The 21,143-nt window shown below is 45.2% G+C and overlaps 1 protein-coding gene and 1 long non-coding RNA gene across 7 annotated transcripts in view; one reads left to right on the forward strand and one right to left on the reverse strand.

Moving 5' to 3' along the window:
- The window catches only part of LOC141140217 (uncharacterized), a 123,682-nt gene that overhangs the window by 77,486 nt on the left and 25,053 nt on the right, over positions 1–21,143 (forward strand). The gene's annotated exons all lie outside the window — the stretch shown is intronic.
- ZUP1 (zinc finger containing ubiquitin peptidase 1) overlaps positions 1–21,143 on the reverse strand; it is a 96,719-nt gene that overhangs the window by 14,273 nt on the left and 61,303 nt on the right. For 3 of the 6 annotated variants that reach the window (XM_073627132.1, XM_073627126.1, XM_073627127.1), the window contains 2 exons: positions 12,474–12,694; positions 11,310–11,551 (listed from right to left, as the gene is read on the reverse strand). In XM_073627132.1, the coding sequence (XP_073483233.1) occupies positions 11,429–11,551; positions 12,474–12,694 (344 nt within the window). In that variant the 3' untranslated portion in view covers positions 11,310–11,428. Of the gene's footprint in view, positions 1–11,309; positions 11,552–12,473; positions 12,695–21,143 lie in introns of those variants that run through there. The other 3 variants (XM_073627129.1, XM_073627130.1, XM_073627128.1) reach the window with 1 other exon arrangement.

Genomic DNA, 21,143 nt, shown 5'->3' on the forward strand with positions numbered 1-21,143 from the left:
CTGTGTCGGTCCGTCCGTGACGGCGGCCATCTTGGGACTCCCGTCCGCGCTGACTGAGGAGAATTGGGGGCCGAGATCGCGTCTCGCCGGGGGCCCAGACATTCCTTCTGGTTCCCGGGACGTTCCCTACTCGGGAGTGATAATGTTTAGCCTGCTATAGGGCTGAGGCGGCCGGTGTGCGGCTCGGTGGTCCGGGGTGGAGCGGAGCTCTTGGCTCAAGCAGCCATGACGGAGCTCTCGCGCATGCGCACTGCCCCCACTTGTTTCTTATGTGTTGTGTATTAGAAAAGCTGAAAATACCTCAGTGTCCACCCAGTGCTGTGAATATGGGAAGGTTAAACCTATATTTAGGTGGCTGGGAGAGGCACATTCATGCTAACAAAAAATACTCAGAATTTCTAGACGATATCCTTTTTTGGTATCGTTTCATTGATGACCTATTACTGGTTTGGACGGGTTCAAGGGACAAATTGTTACAATTTCTCCATGAGCTAGACATTAATGATTTAAATCTGAAGCTTACGTTTAAGATCGATTTAGAGCAGATCTCCTTTTTAGATTTGAATATTATTAAACAACCGGATGGGACGCTGGGTACTGACCTCTACAGAAAGCCGACTGCCGGCAATACGCCCCTATTTACTACCAGTGCGCATCCGAGCTCTTTGGTACGGAGTATACCATATGCCCAGTACCTGCGTTTACGCAGAAACTGCACACGGGACAACGACTTTAGACTCCAGGCCAGGGCATTGCGTGAACGCTTACTGTTGCGTGGTTATTCCCCCACTAACCTTCGTAAAGCATATAACAAAGCAGCGTCACGCTCTCGGACCTCCCTACTTTTTAAGCATAGGGAACCTTCCCCTCCCAAGGACACCGTGAGATTTATCACAACTTACTCTGCACATCATAATCTGCTTCGCAATATTTTAACTAAAAATTGGCATCTTTTGGCTGAGCATCATACGCTGGCCAAATATGTACGATCCACCCCGGAAGTGGTGTTCCGCAGGGCTCGGTCCTTGCGGGATAAATTGACTTCCAGTCATTATACCTTTACAAAACCCCCGAGAACTGGACCGAATGGCACATTTAAATGCGGGGATTGTCCCCGGTGCCCTTGGGTCCATGAGAGTAGATATTTTGCCTTACCCAATGGGGAGACTCTGGTCCCTCGTACCTTTGCTAACTGCGGCACCAAAGGGGTGATATATTTAATGTTTTGCACATGCAAAGCATTTTATGTAGGAAAAACGATCTGAGAATTCAGACAAAGAATTGGCGACCATCTTTATGACTCGGAAAACGGGAAATTAAACTACCATTGGCCGACATATTGGCTTGTACCACAGATTTGACAACTCGGTTGCCAAGTTTTTGGTTCTTGAGGTAGTCCAGCCCAATCCCAGGGGTGGCGATTGGGATCGCTCGGTTCTTCAGAAGGAGTCCCTGTGGATCGAGCAACTCAATGCCACCCTCCCTCTGGGCCTCAATGAGGCAGTATCATATAGGGCATTTTTGTGATGTTCTGGGTCCCCCTTCCATTACTTCCCTTCCCTCCCCCCCCCCTCTCTTTCCTCCCCTTTCTCCTCCCCTCTCCTTCCCCGTCCTCCCCATTAGGTTCCCCTTCCCCTCTTTCCCTTCCTCTTTCTCCCCTCTCTTCCTCCCCCTCCCCTTCCCCCTTTCCGTATACGTCTGTTCATTAATTTTTTAATTTAGGATGGTTCTACGTAGCATGTGTATCGATCTGTGTCCACCCTTAATGCTGTTGGGACTATTGTTGGTCCTAGGTGACATTTGTAATCATTATCATTGTACTCAATATGTAATTTGCCTTGTTATTTAATCCTTTGTCATTATAATTGCTTAAAGTGGGGTTCCACCCAAATTTTGAACAATATCTGTATGTATTCTCTTCCTTGCCTAGATGCTGACATGCCGTTTAAAAAAATTTAAATCGCAGTAATTACCTTTTATTTTTCTATTCTTCTTTGCACTTCCTGGTTCTCCTCCCGTGGGAGTAGGCGTGTTTCTAGCCTCTCCCAGACTCCGCACAGTCTCCTGGGAGCTAGTCTCAGGCTTCCCAGGATGCCACTGAGCATGTGCGGGAACGAGCGGTGAATGCTGGCAGCACAGCATTCACCGCATCCAGGAAATAAATGCTTGTGGGCTTCAAATGCCCACAATGAAGATGGAAACCGCCTGCAGCGAATAATATAAGTTTTTCTTTCCGACAAAATCTGACACAGGCGGACATATTACACACAATATGTGTATGTAATGCTGAGAAGAAAAGTTTGTGAATGAACTAAAAAAAAAACCAAACGATAGATAGGTGGACCCCCGCTTTAACCTTTTGCTGTAAAAGGACAACCTCTTCCCTCCCCCCCCTCCCCTCCCTGATGTTGGTGCTTTGCGGGGTCCCTGTTCTTCTCCCCGCGGCGGACACATGCTTGCCCTGGCAGCCCTTCAGGCTGCTTGTGACTCTATGTCCGGGAACTCGATTCCCTTTGACATGAGCGCGCGCTTGCGCAGTAGCACACAATTGTGCACCTGCGCAGTGCGGGCAAACAGACCCCGCGACGTCAGAGGCCGCCCACGTCGGCGTGCCCTGACTTCCGGGTTGGGGAGCCCATATAGCGGCCACAATTGGCTGCTATGTGAGCCTGACAACCTCCTGATGCTGAGCTTGCTTGGATTGTTCCCTAAAGGTCAGTCTTTATTACTCTTTCCTCCGCTGCTACATTGCTGTCTCTTTTACCCCGTGTGCTGCTTTTCTTCTATATATGTACTAGTGCTGCCTGGCGCCTACTTCACTGCCTCCTGTGCCAATATTACGCTTATTAGGCGCGGAGGCTTATCCTTATCCTTCTGATTGATTAACCCTGTACTGTCCTTTGTATGCACCTCCGCAGCCTTTAAAGGGCGCCACCACTGTCATCTTCATTGCCCCCTTTTTTTTCTACCATCCATCTGCCATCCATATTTCAGCAGCTCCTGTTAATAATGAGACAGACTTTTGCATTATTCTTTTTTCCTGTACCCGACTCTACTATTCTCCTTCTATATTGATGTCATTGGTTAATCTAGATGTTCACAATTTTGCCTCTAGCTGGACTGGCCTTAATGTGATGTGCCCACCAGCCTATTAACTCAGGTGCCTGAATTCATGGTGCCTTATATGGCTCCACATTATTCCCTTTACCTACGTGTTCTATAAGCGGAACTCCTGCATCAATTACAACTCATGCGTCACACAATACCCTCATTCACAGTTGGTGAGTGCCAGCTTCTGTTACTGTTAGTGTGCAGCCTCTCTAACTTTATTAACCTGTATAGCCCTCAGTACCTCTTTGGGTGGTGGTTCTTTTGGTTTCCCTCCCCTTTCCCTTACCCCTCCCCCCCCCCTTCCCCCTTCCTTTCATCTCCCCTCCAATCCCCTTCCCCCCTGTTCCCCGTCCGCTTAGTTCCTCCCATCTCGGTTCCCTCCCTTCCTTCCCCCACTTTGTTTCCCTGGTTCCCCCTGGTTCTTCCCCTTCCTTCCTCCCCTTTCCCCTGGTCCTCCACTTGTTCCTCCCCCCACCCCCCCTTTCTCCCCTCCCCCCTTTTCCCTGTTCTTTTCATCTTCCCCTCCGTTTCTGGCTTTCCCTATCTGCAGGTCCCCTTTCCCCTTTCCCTTCCCCTCCCCTCCCACTGGTTTTCCTTCTGTCCCTCTTTCCTACACCACCACCTGGATATTGTATTTTTAGGGTAATGGCACACCTTTTTATGATATCACCAGTACTGTGATGTTTACAGTCTGTTTAATTCTATCCTTACCCATTAGAGGCTGTTTGTCATCCCCTGTGTCCACCGCGGGGGATTTATATTGGGTCGTGCATGCCCAAGGAAACCGCCTGATCGGGTGAACTTGTCCTTATCTTTACCTCATTTGTATAAGTGTTTTGATAATGGTTGTAAATGGTTTTGCTGCAATAATCTAATGTATATATATCTTTATATATTAAAGCCACCTTATATCATGTTCTAGATATGCTTCTCCTGAGGAAGCGGTGTTAACCGCGAAACCGGTCGAGATTCAAAGCTATATATACACACTCCTCATCTAAAATCTTGTGGAATCCACTTGCTTAGACTGTGTGGTATTTCCCTTTTATGATTATATGTAGTGATGTTGTCTGTAATTGCAATTGTATTTTTATTATTATTTTTTTCTATTAAAATTAAATTTTTATAAAACTTTTAACTCATCCTTATACCTATCACTGTATACCAATATTGAGTACCGGAATAGTCCCACCTCTTTCCTATTTTGGGAGGTCGAGACGGGAGTTGACAGTGGCAGTAACTGCAACTACGTCTCCACCCTCTCATCCCCCTTGATTATGATCTTTTGGGATGATGGTACTTATACTCATTATAACCTATATTGCAACTTAGGCCGTTATAGCTCTGTGTCTTGTGTGACTTGCCATAAACGTCATTGATAGACCTGGGACCTTATCTCAGCCCAATAAAAATACTAATGTAGCATGCCATTTTATGATTCGAATGTGGATTCCTTTATGGTGCAAATCATAGAAAGGATGGATCAATAACCCTATCAGGGGAGATGACCGTTTTTTTTTTTTTTTTTTTTCTTACCAAGTAAAAGAAAGGTATCTTCAAGTTGGACACCTTAAATAAATACATTTTAAATGTGATGCTATCCATTAGCATGGATTTTATTACTTTAGCTACTTTATGATCTTTTTCTCCAACTCTGTTCTTCCCTCCCCCCTTTCCTCACTCCACTTTTCTACCCTTTTTCATTTCTCCTTTTATAAGTGTTTACATTTTAAAATGGTGGTCTTCTATAGACCAAAAATATTAGAGTATAAGTATAAGTATAAGTTAAGTATATTAAATTATATGGTTTTCTCTTATTCACGTCCTGGGGTGGATTCACTTTTTATCAGTATTTGTTTTTAAACGGTTTGTATCTTTATAGAAGATTTTCAAGAATAAATATACCTCATAGTTTTAGAAGATTGTTTGCGATTGATAAAATGTTTCGCTATAGATTTTGTCTTGAGAGATGTTTGAACAGATCATTTTAATGATACTTTGAGCATCATGTTATAGTTTTTATAATTTGATGTAGCCCTATAAGACTTACCGTAATGTACATTCATTTTACACTGCATAAAAGAGCATTCCCATCCTGCTCCCCCCAACTCTTTGATCAAGCTCATATTGGAAGAAATAGGATTTTTTAAAACAGCTTACCTGTAAAATCCTTTTCTTTCGAAGGACATCACGGGACACAGAGCCACAGTAATTACTGATGGGTTATATAAGTATCACTGGTGATTGGACACTGGCACACCCTATCAGGAAGTTCAACCCCCTATATAATCCCTCCCCCTTGCAGGGATACCTCAGTTTTGTAGCCAAGCAATATAGTGTATTAGAAGAGGGGCGGGACCTCTGTGTCCCGTGATGTCCTTCGAAAGAAAAGGATTTTACAGGTAAGCTGTTTTAAAAAATCCTATTTTCTCTTTCTCGAACATCACGGGACACAGAGCCACAGTAATTACTGATGGGATGTCCCAGAGCAATGCTACCTGAGGGGGGGGGAACCACGACCAAGTAGGGTGCAATCAGACCTGAGGACCCTGTACCGCTGCCTGCAGCACACTACGCCCAAAGGCGATATCCTCATGCCTTCTCACATCCACCTGATAGAATCTGGTGAATGTATGAACTGAAGACCAGGTTGCGGCCTTGCAGATTTGAGCCATAGAGGCCCGGTGATGCACTGCCCAAGAAGCACCAATAGCCCTTGTGGAATGTGCCCTGATCTGAAACGGAGGGATCTTCTGTTTCAAATCGTAAGCTTGAATGATCAACTGTCAAATCCATTTAGAAATGGTAGCTTTTGACGCTGCCTGTCCTCTATTGGGACCCTCTGGCAGCACAAACAAAACATCCGTCTTGCGGATCTGAACAGTTGCCCCTAGATAGGCCTTAACTGCTCTTACTACATCCAACGAATGTAGAGATCTCTCTTCCGGAGAACAGGGAGCTGGAAAAAAGGAAGGTAGGACAATGTCTTGGTTTAAATGAAAATCAGAAACCACCTTTCGGTAAAAAACTAGGATGAGGGCGTAGTACCACTCTATCCTTGTGTATAATCAAATAAGGCTCCTTACAGGAAAGAGCTGCTAATTCTGATACTCTTCTAGCAGAAGAGATGGCCACCAGAAAAATTAACTTCCTTGTCAACAAGACCAAAGGAATCTGACTTATTGGTTCAAAAGGCTGTTTCTGTAACACAGCCAGGACCAAGTTCAAGTCCCAGGGGTTTAGGGGCGCTTTAACCGGAGGATTAAGACGCATCACCCCCTGCATAAAGTTTCGGACCAAAGAATGCGAAGCAAGTGGCCACTGAAATAATACTGATAAAGCAGAGACCTGGCCCTTGATGGTACTCAAGGCCAGCTTCATCTCTAATCCTAATTGTAGAAAATCAAGAATTCTACCTATGACATATTTCCTGGGATGCCAACCTCTGGATTCACACCAGGTTATATAAGCTTTCCAGACTCTATGATAAATCATCCTGGAAGCTGGCTTCCTTGCATTAATCAAGGTAGATATGACAGGACCTGAGAGCCCACGACTCTTCAGAACGTGGGTCTCAATAGCCAAACCGTCAAATTTAGCGTTTGTAAGGCAGGATGGAACACTGGACCTTGAGATAACAGGTCTGGGCGTTCCGGTAGTGTCCACGGGGAACCTACTGTCATCCTTACTATTTCTGCATACCAAGTCCTTCTGGGCCAAGCGGGGGCCACCAGAAGTACCGACTTCCTTTCCTGCCTGATCCTGCGAAGGAGTCGTGGTAATAGCAGAATAGGCGGGAATGCGTAAATCAGTGAGAACCGATGCCACGGAATCACCAACGCATCCGTCCCGCATGCAAGAGGATCTTTTGTCCTTGCCACAAATCTGTCTATCTTTTTGTTGAATCGGGATGCAAAGAGATCTACATCTGGAACCCCCCATCTTTGGCATATGGCCCAAAAGACGTCGGGATGCAGAGACCATGCCCCTGGAAGTAACTGCTGGCGACTTAGATAGTCCGCCTGCCAATTCTCTATTCCCGGGATGAAAACTGCCGATATGCATGGCACATGCATCTCTGCCCAGGCTAAGATCTGGTTCACCTCCTTTTGAGCAGCTCGGCTCCGGGTGCCTCCCTGATGATTGACATAAGCCACTGCTGTGGCATTGTCGGACTGGATCCTGACCGGACAACCCTGTAGCCTGATAGTCCAGGCTTTTAGAGCTAGATGTATCGCCCGGATCTCCAGAATGTTGATGGGTAAGGTCCTCTCTGTCTTGGACCATACCCCTTGGACCGCAGCCTGTTCCAGAACTGCTCCCCAACCTGACAGACTGGCATCTGTTGTTACCACCGTCCAGGTAACCGGTAGAAAGGATTTCCCCTTCTGCAGGTTTTCGGGTATGAGCCACCAATTGAGGCTCTGACGCACCGCATGCGACAGGTGCATCGGAAAGTCTAATGCCTGAACTTTCTTGTTCCAGGTCGACAGAATACTGTGTTGCAGCATTCTTGAGTGAAACTGAGCACAGGGAACTGCTTCGAATGAAGACACCATCTTCCCTAGTAGCCTCATACAAAGGCGGACTGAGGGACCCTTCTTGGTCCTTACTGCCAGAATCAGCTCTCTTAAAGCAGCGATCTTTGCCTGGGGTAGAAATATTTTCTCCTGGCTTGTATCTATAATCAGACCTAAATACTCCAGTCTTCTTACTGGTTTTAGGAAAGACTTTTCTAAGTTGAGGATCCAACCCAGGTGTTCTAGATACCTGACTGTGGTCCTCAAGTTTCCATTCAAAGAGGCTACCGACCGGTCTATCAAGAGCAGGTCGTCTAGGTATGCTATGACAGCTATACCCTGAGCCCTTAACCTGGCCAGAGGAGGAGACAAGATCTTTGTGAACACTCGAGGTGCAGTGGCTATCCCGAAAGGCAGAGCCACAAACTGGAAATGGCGCCCTCCTACCTCAAAGCGCAGAAACTTCTGATGAGCAGGAAAAATGGGCACATGCAGATATGCATCTCTGATGTCTATTGATGCCAGAAATTCTCCTCCCTGCAGGGTGGGAACTACTGTTCGAATTGATTCCATGCGGAAGGATTGAATCCTTAGGAATCGGTTCAGATCCCTTAAGTCCAGAATGGATCTGACATCCCCATTTGGCTTTTGGACCGTAAAAAGGTTGGAATAGAAGCCCAATCCCTGGTCCTTTGCGGGAACTATCATAATGACCTCCTGCGACAAAAGTCGCTCTAACACTAGAAGGAGCGACTGCTTTTTCTCTGGGTCTCCGGGAACACTTGATCTGAGGAACCGAGGAGAGGGGAATTCCTGAAACTCCAGCTTGTACCCTAAGGTTACCGTGGAGATTACCCATCTGTCCTGGAAGTCCTCCTGCCAGAGCTCTGAGAACTGTTGCAGTCTTCCCCCCACTGGAGTGAGCGGGGGCGCCCCCTCATGCAGAGGTCTTAGTGTTTTGCCTAGAAGGCTTCTTTCCCCAGGACTTCTTTTGTCCCTGGGGTTGATTCTTGTCTCTGGACCCCGATGGAGGCGGCCGTCGAGACTGCCTGGAGGCTGAAGCACCCGGCGCTGGGGAAAGAGTCCGTTTGAAAGAGGGACGCTTACTCTTCTTCTTGACAGGTAAGAGAGTGCTTTTCCCACAAGAGATTCTCTTGATATAGTTATCCAAGTCCTCTCCAAACAACCTTGCACCACGAAATGGAAACCCAGCCAGTAGCTTCTTACATGGTGCTTCGGCTGACCAATTTTTCAACCATAGGATTCTACGTATATGCACCAACCCCAGTGAAAGACGGGAGGTTTACACGATAGAATCTCTAATGGCGTCAACCACAAAGCATAAGGCCGCTGGAAGGTTAGCAAACCCCTGGGCCTGCTGTTCAGGTAATACTTTGATGACCTGCTTAACATGGTCTCTTAAGTATTGACAGACTCCAATCGCTGCTACTGCAGGTTGGGCCACTGATCCTGCTAAGGAGAAAACATCCTTCAATAGGGATTCCATGCTTTTATCTACAGGATCCCTGAGCATCTGAGCATTGTCTACAGGACAAGTCAGGCTATTATTTACGGTGGAAATGGCGGCATCAATAGCCGGTATTCCCCACATTTTAATAAACTTTTCTTCCATCGGATAAAGTGTTGAAAACTTTCTCGGCGGAAAAAAACGTTTGTCTGGGTGATCCCACTCAGAATAAATGAGCTTTTCAAGTAAAGTATGAACAGGAAAAGCATGTGCTGCTTGGAAAGGTTTCAGTGACCCCAAAGCAGAAGAGGATTCTTTAGCAGTTTCAGGTATGGGCAACTTAAATGTGGAGCGGACCAATCCAGTGAGGATCTGCACTAAGACTTTCTCCTCTTGGGAAGTCGCAGAGGGTCCCTCTCCATCTGAATCCTCCGAAGAGGAATCATCCGTCCCATCCCGATCCTCTGAAAGGGATTCATCTCCTTTATCCCAGAGCTCCTCTGTCTGAGGGCCCTGGGGAACAGAGGAAAGCCTAGTGCGTTTTCTTCCACCGAGTGAAGACGTAATCACAGCCATTAATCTTTCCTCTAGACCATTAATGGTTGAGGAAAAAACCTCTTGTGTAATATATACAGGGGCTGAAGTGCCAGAAGCAGGTGTAGCCCCTGACCCCGATGGCTCTCCCTGGCTAGCCGTCCCTGGCCCATCTTTAGGGGGGGAGGATGCTGCCGACAGGGGGCCCTCAGAACCTGAACGAGATCGCCTAGTGTCTCTGGTTCCTGGAGTGCTTGAACCTCTTCTACCCATAGTGCAAAGCAACAAGGTGTGAGGTAAACAAATGAACACTGCCCGCTGAGCGATGTAGTCTGGCTAAAAGCCTTGCTACCCAATGCTCAGTCTGGTGTTACTTCAGTAAATGCTGCCTAGGAGAATGCCTGTGTCCCACCTTACATGCGACCGTCAGCTCTGTGTCTCTCAGAAGGCTGTGTGCACCTGTACAGAGTGCCTTTATTAGCCTGCAGCTGGCCTGAGTGGGAGTCTAAGCACCTGTGCTGACGTCCCGCCCCCTCCTCTACCCCCCCCCCCAGTTTTGAAAAAAACGAGTGCTTCCCGCGCTGGCCGATTCTCCTGTCATGCTTCTGGAGAAAGGCTGGGGGAGGGGGAGGGGAGAGAGAGAGAGGCTGGTAGCAAGATCTGCCTAAACGGCTATCTTCAGAGATGGTGGCCATTAGGCCGCAGAGCCCGGGTGGTATAACCACTTTCTAGACCCCTGTGGCCCCTCTCTAGCCTGGGGGGGAACATTCAAACATGAGAAATCCCCCCTTCCATCTTACCTTGCAGCCGGCTTGAGACGCTGGGACATAAACAGCAATGAAAAAACACTGAGACAGACAGTCAGCATGTGCAGGTTTGTGCTCTTGGCAGCCCCCGGTGGTCACAATAGGCATAGCATGCATTTACCTTAAAGGAGAAAAGCCACTAGAAATCAAAAATTGTGTGGAATCTCCTCTTACCTTATCCAGCTGCAGAGTGCTGTTTACACAGACCCAATCTTCACCTCTCACGGTGGGCTCCGTTTGAAAAAACCATCAGAGACTGGTGCCCCCTACGAATAGGGGGATCCAACAGTTCTGGGACCGTAAAGCACCTCGCCAGAAATTAGGAAGTTTAAAGCCATTTTCTGATCTGCGGGGTCCAGCTCTCTAAAAAGAGAAGCATTACGGGTAAAACCTCGTTTCTTCGGACACGAGGCCCGGGTACCATTCAATTCGGCCATGAAAAGACACTTTGAATGGATCCGGTTCGCCTGGCTTGCCCCAGTATAGGATCTTAGGATATTCCCTTTGGAGGTCAGCACAGGACATCTTTACACGTCCATCACCTAAGACACTGGCGTAAAAACTGAGGTATCCCTGCAAGGGGGAGGGATTATATAGGGGGTTGAACTTCCTGATAGGGTGTGCCAGTGTCCAATCACCAGTGATACCTATATAACCCATCAGTAATTACTGTGGCTCTGTGTCCCGTGATGTTCGAGAAAGAAAACATGTTCAAAAAGGGGGGTCCTAGGCTACAGTGTGCCATGTCCAAGTTTAATATAAATGGAAGTCACATGATGACATTGGTTTGCAGCTTCCTGCTTTTCTAAACACTATAACCCTCATTAAAACCACGCCGATTGAAAAAGAACCCAGAATGAATCCAACATTTTCGGAACAATCAGATCATTTTTATTGAACATGCATCTCTACTATTAACGACTTCAGCCCTGGAAGATTTTACCCCCTTCCTGACCAGAGCACTTTTTGCGATTCGGCACTGCGTCGCTTTAACTGACAATTGCGCGGTCGTGCGACGTTGCACCCAAACAAAATTGAAGTCCTTTTTTTCCCACAAATAGAGCTTTCTTTTGGTGATGTTTGATCACCTCTGCGGTTTTTAATTTTATGCGCTATAAACAAAAAGAGAGCGACAATTTTGAAAAAAAAACACGCATTATTTTTTACTTTTTTCTATAATAAATATCCCCCAAAAATATATAAAACATTTTTTTTCCTCAGTTTAGGCCGATATGTATTCTTCTACATATTTTTGTTAAAAAAAAAAAAAAAATCACAATAAGCGTATATTGATTGGTTTGTGCAAGAGTTATAGCATCTACAAAATAGGGGATAGATTTATAGCATTTTTATTATTTTTTTTTTCCACTAGTAATGGTGGCGATCTGCGATTTTTATCGTGACTGCGACATTATGGTGGACACACTGGACAATTTTGACACATTTTTGGGACCATTGGCATTAATACAGCGATCAGTGCTATAAAAATGCATTGATTACTGTAAAAACGTCACTGGCAGTGAAGGGGTTAACACTAGGGGGTGATCAAGGGGTTGTGTTACCTAGTGTGTGTTCTAACTGAAGGGGGAGGGGACTGACTTGGGGAGATGACAGATCGCTGTTCAGACGATCTGTCACTTCTCCACTCAGAAAACCGGGATCTCTGTGTGTAAACTCGCCGTGTTACGAGACAGCCGGGCACTCGCATCGGCTCCGGTGTGAGCTGCGGGCTTGCGCCCCTATTGGCCACCAGAGGGAACGACGTAACATAACACCAATTCGCGCAGCCGAGCCATGTTGCTGCAGTACAAGCACGGTTACAGGTGGTTAACTGTATGCTAGGTGATCTTTCAACTGTACAGTACAGGCGGTTAACTGTATGCTAGGTGATCTTTCAAATATAAAATAATCTACTGAGCTGAATATTCTTTGCTGTCAAAGATGATAAAAACTGCATGGAATGGGTTAAGACTCAAAACAGACAAAGCACAGTAGCAAAAACATTAAACATAATACAGGTACACCAAAACTTACTGCCTTTTCTTCAGGGGAGAGGGCTCCCTCTACTGCCACAATCTGGTACTGCTTATGCTTCAAGCCTGTTAGATGTTTACGGAGGGGTTTCATAGCAGCATTATCTATATTATGCTTGGTCAGTCTCCGCAAAACTTCTGGTGGATGTCCGGGGTCAAATATTAGAAGACAGTAGGATTTGTTCTTCCTTTCCTCAATTCCCACTATTGTGCGGCTGTGACCTGCATTAATTAAATGCACATTTAGTAAAAAGTGGAGAATTCATGTAAGCGTGTTTAAAGAGGAGTCTCTCCCCCCCCCCCCCCCCCCCCAAACAAAAATTAAAAGTCAGCAGCTACAAATACTGGGAAGGTATGGGGAAAGTAATTTGCTAGAATATTTAAGGTAGTGCCAAATCATTAAAGCGTGTCTCAGTGGATTGAAGATAAGTGGACAGAAGGGGAGGGAGGGGGGGTTGGGGGTCCAGAGCAAATGATCTTAAATTCATAGGGGCAATGCTGTCAGCTTCCATCCACAAGAAGGCTTCACAAGCTGCATATAGAGCTACTACTGGGGTGATTTGGGCAGCCTGGTAATACTTTAGTAAGTTAATAATGAGAATTAAAATGACCCAAAACTGGAAACAGTACTGTTAGAAGCAACAGGCTAAACCTCTAAATTTCAGAGCCAAAACAGTCCCTTTTAATTTGAGTGGGTATTTGTCCTCCCCTGGTGTTGTCATGTGGTGGCCCGTATGTGCCACAGCTCCCGGAAAAGATGCCCTTAGGGGAGCTTCCAGCTCTTAATGTTGCACTTTTACATGGCGGTTGTGAGTATTCTCCAGATAAAGGGATATCCCCAATCTATACCCTTTCTTTTGTTTTTTCTTTTATAAAGGCAGTGATTTAGAAACCCATATATTTCATTTCAGATATACATGTTTGCTCCTGAAGACTGGATAAAACTCCATGAAACGCGTCAAGCCTTTTGTACATGCAATGTTTAAACCGATCATGTGTTCAATTTTATTTATAGATATTAGTATATTATTCTGATTATCAATAATTTTTTATGTAACAGGAAGTCCCACAGGTGGTGTAGTTACAATTTCTCTCCACTGTCATATATTACCATGTTCCTATATGTATATTAGATGAGTTAGACTGAAATTAATTATTACCCTGTATGAATTTTATTAAGATATATATCAAATCCACAATTTTTGACCCCCCCACTGTTGACTGCGTGCTTCATTCAAAGTACCACTCTCTTCTTTTTCTCTTTTAATTTGGGAGTAATAGCAGGCGATTGTGACTCCCAGGGCAACGGAGACAAGACCCAAAGTCAGACAGTCACTCCAGTCAATGGCTGAGAAGCAATTAATGCTGTGGATAAATCAAATATAGAATCTGCTTCAGAGGGTGCAGGAGTACGCTTGTGGCCATTGTAATGAGAGCCAGCAAATTACTGGCTAATTTGGATCATATTAGATGCTGCAGGACTGTGGTAAAAAACTCAGCTGAAAGTGTACAGCATTCAGACATACCTGACTGAGGAAAGGAAGACTCAGGATGAGATAAACTCTAACATCAGAGGGCAACATTACTCTAGGCTGCAGGTGTCAGCACCATCAGTAGGCATGCAGCAAGCAGCCCTAAAGCGGTTAATAGAAAGTTTCTACCAGGTGTCACCTGGTAGAGCAGGACTGACGCCATCCCAACTGCCCCCCCCCCCCCCTTCAGTGTTTAGTCCCAGACATACTGCAGCCACAGTTAGCAATGTAATGGCTCACAGCAAGAGGCAAAAACTTCATGAACTCCGGACATCTGGTAGCATTTGAGGGTTGGACAGCCACAGTTATACAAAGTCCCTGTAGGCAGGCAGCAAGAAATCAAAAGAAAAAAAAAAAAGAATCAAAGCTCGAAGTTCCAAGTGGCTCTTTTCAAGCAGAAGCAGCAGCGGGGAAATGCATATTTGCTACAGTGAGGGGAAAAAAAGTATTTGATTCCCTGCTGATTTTGTATGTTTGCCCACTGACAAAGAAATGATCAGTCTATAGTTTTAATGGTAGTTAATAATTTTAACAACGAGAGACACAGAAAAACAACAAAATTATCCAGAAAAACGCATTTCAAAAAAGTTATAAATTTATTTGCATTTTATTGAGTGAAATAAGTATTTGTTCCCCTATTGGCAAAATTTCTGGCTCCCAGGTGTCTTCTATACAGGTAACAAGCTGAGATCAGGAGCACTCTCTTAAAGGGAGTGCTCCTAATCTCAGTTTGTTACCTGTATAAAAGACACCTGTCCACAGAAGCAATCAATCAGATTCCAATCTCTCCACCATGGCCAAGACCAAAGAGCTGTCCAAGAACGTCAGGGACAAGATTGTAGACCTACACAAGGCTGGAATGGGCTACAAGGCCATTGCCAAGCAGCAACAGTTGGTGCGATTATTCGCAAATGGAAGAAACACAAAAAAAACTGTCAATCTCCCTCGGTCTGGGGCTCCATGCAAGATCTTACCTTGTGGAATTTAAAAGATCATGAGAATGGTAAGGAATCAGCCCAGAACTACACGGGAGCATCTTGCAAGGCAGCTGGGACCATAATCACCAAGAAAACAATTGGTAACACACTACACTGTGAAGGACTGAAATCCTGCAGCCCCCGCAAGGTCCCCCTGCTCAAGAAAAACCAAGTTAGACTTACCGGTAACTTGTTTTCCAGAAGTCTTTCAGGACAGCACTTGAGAGAGCTAGCGACTCCTTCCACCGGGAGCAGGAAACACCTTCTTCCTCCAAACTTTAAAGGGAGACGCCTCCCTACCATACCTCAGTTGTAGTAGAGAAGACCTCCGGCCCCCGGCTGGAACACATAAACACATACGTTAGTCACAGCATAGTATATTAAATACAATAGGGCGGGAGGTTGCTGTCCTGAAAGACTTCTGGAAAACAAGTTACCGGTAAGTCTAACTTGGTTTTTCCCAAGGCGTCTTTCAGGACAGTACCTGAGAGGATAACAGAGACTTACCCCCTTAGGGTGGGACAACAGCTTGCAGGACCTTTCTGCCAAACGCCTGATCATTAGCAGATGTGAGGTCCAGCCTGTAATGTTTCACGAATGTGTGAAAACTCGACCATGTTGCCGCCTTGCAAATTTGTTCAGGGGTGGCACCAGCTCTCTCTGCCCAAGTGGCTGCTAGTGCTCTTGTTGAGTGCGCACAAATTCCTGCTGGTGGAGACACACCTGCATCCGAATAAGCCTCTGAAATGGATAGTTTCAGCCACCTTGCTAAAGAAACCTTAGAAGCCTGGCAACCTTTCCTGTTGCCCGAGAAAAGCAAAAAGAGTGAATCTGAACGTCTAAAGGACTTTGTTCTTTCCAAATAGCATAACAAAGTCCTTCTGACATCCAACATGTGGAAACAAGTCTCCCCTGCTGGGTTGGGGCAGAAGGTTGGAAGTATAATGTCCTGAACACGATTCTGTACTGAAGCTATCTTTAGTAAGAATTTCTGATCTGTCCTCAGTATAACCCTATCAGGAAAGATAGACAAAAAGGGTTCCTTAATTGATAAAGCATTGAGCTCACTGATCCTGCGTGCAGAGACCATGGCAATCAGAAACACAGATTTAAAAGTGAGATATCTGAGTGGCGCTTCTTCTAACGGTTCAAAGGGACTCTTTGTTAGAGACTGAAGGACTATAGACAGATCCCATTTAGGAAGGACTTTAAGCGGTGCTGGTCTGGATCTCGTAAGGGATCTAAAGAATCTGGTTACCAACGGATTTGAGGCCACAGATCTTTCTAAGAACACTGCTAGCGCAGCAACCTGCACCTTCAAGGTACTAACTGCTAGTCCCTTGTCGGCTCCATCCTGTAAAAATTCAAGAATGGTAACAAGACTCCCTGGGTCCTGGGCAGATGAATTACACCATGTCTTATAAACCCTCCAGACCTTGGAATAAATGTCCCTAGTCACCTTTTTCCTACTTGATAAGAGTTTTGAAATCAATCGGTTGGAAAAGCCCTTGCTTTTTAGGAGCTGCTCTTCAGATACCAGGCTGTGAGAGACAAAGTGGCTACCTCTGGATGATTTACAGGACCCTGTAATAGTAAATCGTGACTGAGGGGCAGATGTCAATAAGGCTGGACCGCCATTCTGAGAACGGTTGAAAACCAAGCCCTTCTTGGCCAAAAGGGCGTGATTAGAATGACTGGTACCATTTCTTTCTGAATTTTTCTTAATATTAAGGGAATTAACTGGAATGGGGGGAAAGCGTAGTAAAGATGGAATTTCCATGGATACGCCAGAGCATCTGTCCCTAGTGACCCGTCGTGACTGTTTAGGGAAAAAAAATAGTGGAACCAGGGCAGCCCCCATTTTTCGGCAATCATAGCGATTACCTCTGGGTTCAGAGACCATTCTGCTTCCTGAATGGGGTTTCTGCTCAGGAAATCCGCCACCCTGTTCAGGGACCCTTTTAGGTGGACCGCTGATAGAGACAGCAAGTGTCCTTCTGCCCACCGAAGAATGTCCATGGCTAGAACTTGCAGCGATTTGCTCCTTGTACCTCCCTGTCTGTTTATATAAGCCACGGCCGTGGCATTGTCTGTTAGTATTTGAACATGCTGAGCCTGAAGACCCTGAGCGAACGACCTTAGCTTTGAGCTCTCTCCAGTTTGAGGACTTTGTCGCCTCTTTCCTGAACCAGTTTCCCTAAGTGAAATCCTTTTCTAGGTGGGCCCCCCACCCCCAGGAACTGGCATCGGTTGTCAGCCTTTTTCCGATCGGAAAGGCCCAGACTAACCCCTCCGATAGGATATCCTGCCTCTTCCACCACCATAGTGACCTCTTCACCTGGGTTGGAATTTTTACTTCCGATTCTAGAGATTCCAAATTGTGATCCCAGGATCTCAGAAGAAAGGCCTGCAGATGTCTGAAGTGTAACCTTGCCCACTGAACAGCCGGCATTGACAAAGTCAGAACACCCAGAGCTGACATGACCCGCCTTACCGTCAGCTGCTGGTTGGTCTGCAGTAAAGACACTGTATCCTGGATCTTTTCCTTCTTCTCTGAAGGAAGAAAGATCCTTTGAGCTACAGAATTTATTATATACCCTAGAAACCGAATCTTCTGAGATGGGTTCAGGGAAGATTTTTGGAGATTTAGAATCCATCCGAGAGACTCCAGATGGCTGCATGCGCTGCCTAAATTTCTCTGCAATTCCTCTCTTGAGGGGGCGAAAAATAGTAGATCGTCTAAATAAGGAATCACTGCGATTCCTTGAAGACGAAGCGGACCTAGTGCCTCTGCCATCACCTTGGTAAAAATTTGTGGTGCGGAAGATAGCCCGAAGGGTAAGGCTCTAAATTGTAGATGCTGGATTCCGCCCTCCAACCTTACCGCCAACCTGAGATACTTTTGGGATTGGGATGAGATTGGAATATGCACATCTTTTAAATCCACTGACGCCATGAAGCAACCTGAAGTCAGTAGATTTCCGACAGTAAAAATTCACAGTCCATCTTGAACTTTCTGTACTTGATGGCTACGTTTAGCAGTTTTAGATTGATAATTAATTGAAATCTTCCTGTTGGTTTTTTCACTAGGAAGACATGCGAATAGAATCCCTCCCGCTGTTCTTTTGGTGGCACTGGGATTACTACACCCTGCTGCATCAGTTCCTCTAGAGAGGACATCATGGCCAGGGCCCTTATTGGATCTCGAGGGGTATTTGTTAACAGAAACCTTCCTGGGGGGCTTCTGGAAAACTCGAGAGTATAGCCCTGCGAGAGAGTGGTCAGAATAAACTGATTTGAAGTTATCCCTGACCACTGCGGAAGAAACTCTCCTAATCTTCCGCCAACCCGCAGGGACGAGTCATTGCGATTTTTCGGCCTGTGAAGGAGGATGGAAGAGAATTACGCCTTTACCCTTCGTTTTTTGTGTGGACCAATTTTTCCTCCTCCCCTGAAAATTACTGTCCTGGTCTTGAGCTTTTTGAGGTCAAAAAAGACGTTTTGGGGCCTGCTTTTTCTTTTTGACCGGGAAGGACTTCTTTTTATCGGCAGTTCTGTCTAGGATATTATCTAGATCAGGGCCAAAAAGAAGGTCACCTGAAAAAGGAATCCCACGAAGTTTACTCTTTGAAGCTCTATCCCCTGGCCAGGTTTTTAGCCATAAAGCTCTTCTTGCAGCATTTGTCAAAGCTGCAGACCTAGCTGACATTTTAATTGCTTCAGCCGAAACATCCGCAATATAAGCCAATAAAAGAAGTGCAGCGCTGGATATGTGAAACACAAAAATTTGTAGTATTAAATAGATATATGCTATACGAGATCCAACAAATAGTGCATAAATCATATGATTTGTCCATACATGATCAAACAAATTGGATGATGAAATTGCTTCCTTGTAGGAATATGTGCGTGGTTCCCACCACCGCAAACGCCTATCCTAATCAAATTTAAAGTGCATCAGCAAACAAAATGTCCATAAAAAGTATGAAGTGACTTTGCTGTATGAATAAATCTGTGACTTCCACCGTGATGAATGCCCATCACCTTGAAGAGATTAAAGGCTTACCAGACAGCCTCTAATCAGAGGCATGATAACATCAACTTGGGGTGTTGTCTTCTCAACAAATGGGTCTCATCTGGGATAGTGGATGAGTGTCAGCAAACGGTCACCATAAGCCTCCAGATAGCGGACCAGTCGGGAGAGGTCACTCCCAGCGATAACAAAGTATCCTTTGTGAGACTTACAATCACTAATACTTTTTCTAAGGAAACTATTATTTTATTTCTCAACATGACCGGTTGTACTCAGCTCCTCGGAAAAGATTTAAAGGGTTGCGCCACACCTTGCATTCTGACAAAGCTTGCCTGCTGGTTTCGCTGCCTGTAGTGTTGGAAAAGAAACCATCTGCAGAGACTCCTGGATCGATTCCTCCCATCAGCGGCCGTAAATGGTTTACCGACACTTGCTCAATGAAAGATGTTCCATATTTCCGGAAGTAACACCACTCAAAAATCAGTATTAGTCCAGATATCAGGGATGATGTGCCAGTAAGAGCAACATAGAACTTTGGAGTCAGTGTACTGATAAAAGCAGACACGGCCAGCACGGTCTCGTAAAGGCGGAGCGGGGCTCGGAAATGGTAAAGAAGAAGCAGGCTTCTTTACCATTTCCGAGCCCCGCTAATACTAATACTGATTTTTGAGTGGTGTTACTTCCGCAAATATGGAACATCTTTCATTGAGCAAGTGTCGGTAAACCATTTACGGCCGCTGATGGGAGGAATCGATCCAGGAGTCTCTGCAGAGTATTAGTGATTGTAAGTCTCACAAAAGGATACTTTGTTATCGCTGGGAGTGACCTCTCCCGACTGGTCCGCTATCTGGAGGCTTATGGTGACCGTTTGCTGACACTCATCCACCATCCTAGATGAGACCCATTTGTTGAGAAGACAACACCCCAAGTTGATGTTATCATGCCTCTGATTAGAGGCTGTCTGGTAAGCCTTTAATCTCTTCAAGGTGATGGGCATTCATCACGGTGGAAGTCACAGATTTATTCATACAGCAAAGTCACTTCATACTTTTTATGGACACTTTGTTTGCTGATTCACTTTAAATTTGATTAGGATAGGCGTTTGCCGTGGTGGGAACCACGCACATATTCCTACAGGGAAGCAATTTCATCATCCGATTTGTTTGATCATGTATGGACAAATCATATGATTTATGCACTATTTGTTGGATCACATATAGCATATATCTATTTAATACTACTAATTTTTGTGTTTCACATATCCAGCGCTGCACTTATTTTTATACTTATTTAGCGGTGCCCCTTATCAAGGTTATAATGTATAGCTGCAGGATATCCCTTCACAGGTTGTTATACTCACATAATAATTTTTTGCACACCTAGCGCAAATTTTTTCTTTAGAATTAATATAAGCCACTGCAGAGATCAGGGTAGGAAAGGAATCTAAGATCTCTTGTTTGGGTGAATCTGCCACTATATGTGATCTAAGCTGGTTCACCCAGTATTCCAGATTCCTGGCCACACATGTTGTGGCCATTGCTGGCTTCAAATTGCTCATGATTGATTGCCATGATCTCTTGAGCAAAAGATCCATGCGTTTGTCCATTGGATCCTTCAGAACCCCCATGTCTTCAAAGGACAGGTCTGTGGATCTTGAGACCTGGGAAAATGCAGCATCCAACCTGAGCACTTTATTCCACACCACAGAAGGGTCTTCCTCAAAAGGGAAGCGCCTTTTGTGGGCTCTGGAAAAAAAGGGTTTTCTCTCTGGATCTTAAATAATAAAAATTTTCCTTCGCGCTGGTAGATGTGGGAAAAAAATAATAATAATAACTAAATAGTGTAAAATAATAAATGTAAATATTGCAGCAAAATAAGAGTGCTCACACAACCACTTAATAGAGTAAATATTAAAATAAATTTTGCGCAATATTATCAATGGTGATGTGAAAAATAGTGGGATAGGGACAAAACTATTATATAGTGGTGGCTGTAATAGTAGTTGCTAGGATCAACGATCTCTGTGTTAGAACATAAGTCAGTTACCACTATTTGACAATAAAGTGATGGTGCTGTAATAAAGTGAAAATGTGCAAGTGTCTAAATTGCCAAAAAAAATGATCATAAAG

The sequence above is a fragment of the Aquarana catesbeiana genome, linkage group LG04 (assembly GCF_042186555.1).
Source record: "Aquarana catesbeiana isolate 2022-GZ linkage group LG04, ASM4218655v1, whole genome shotgun sequence".
Taxonomy (NCBI): Eukaryota; Metazoa; Chordata; class Amphibia; order Anura; family Ranidae; genus Aquarana; species Aquarana catesbeiana.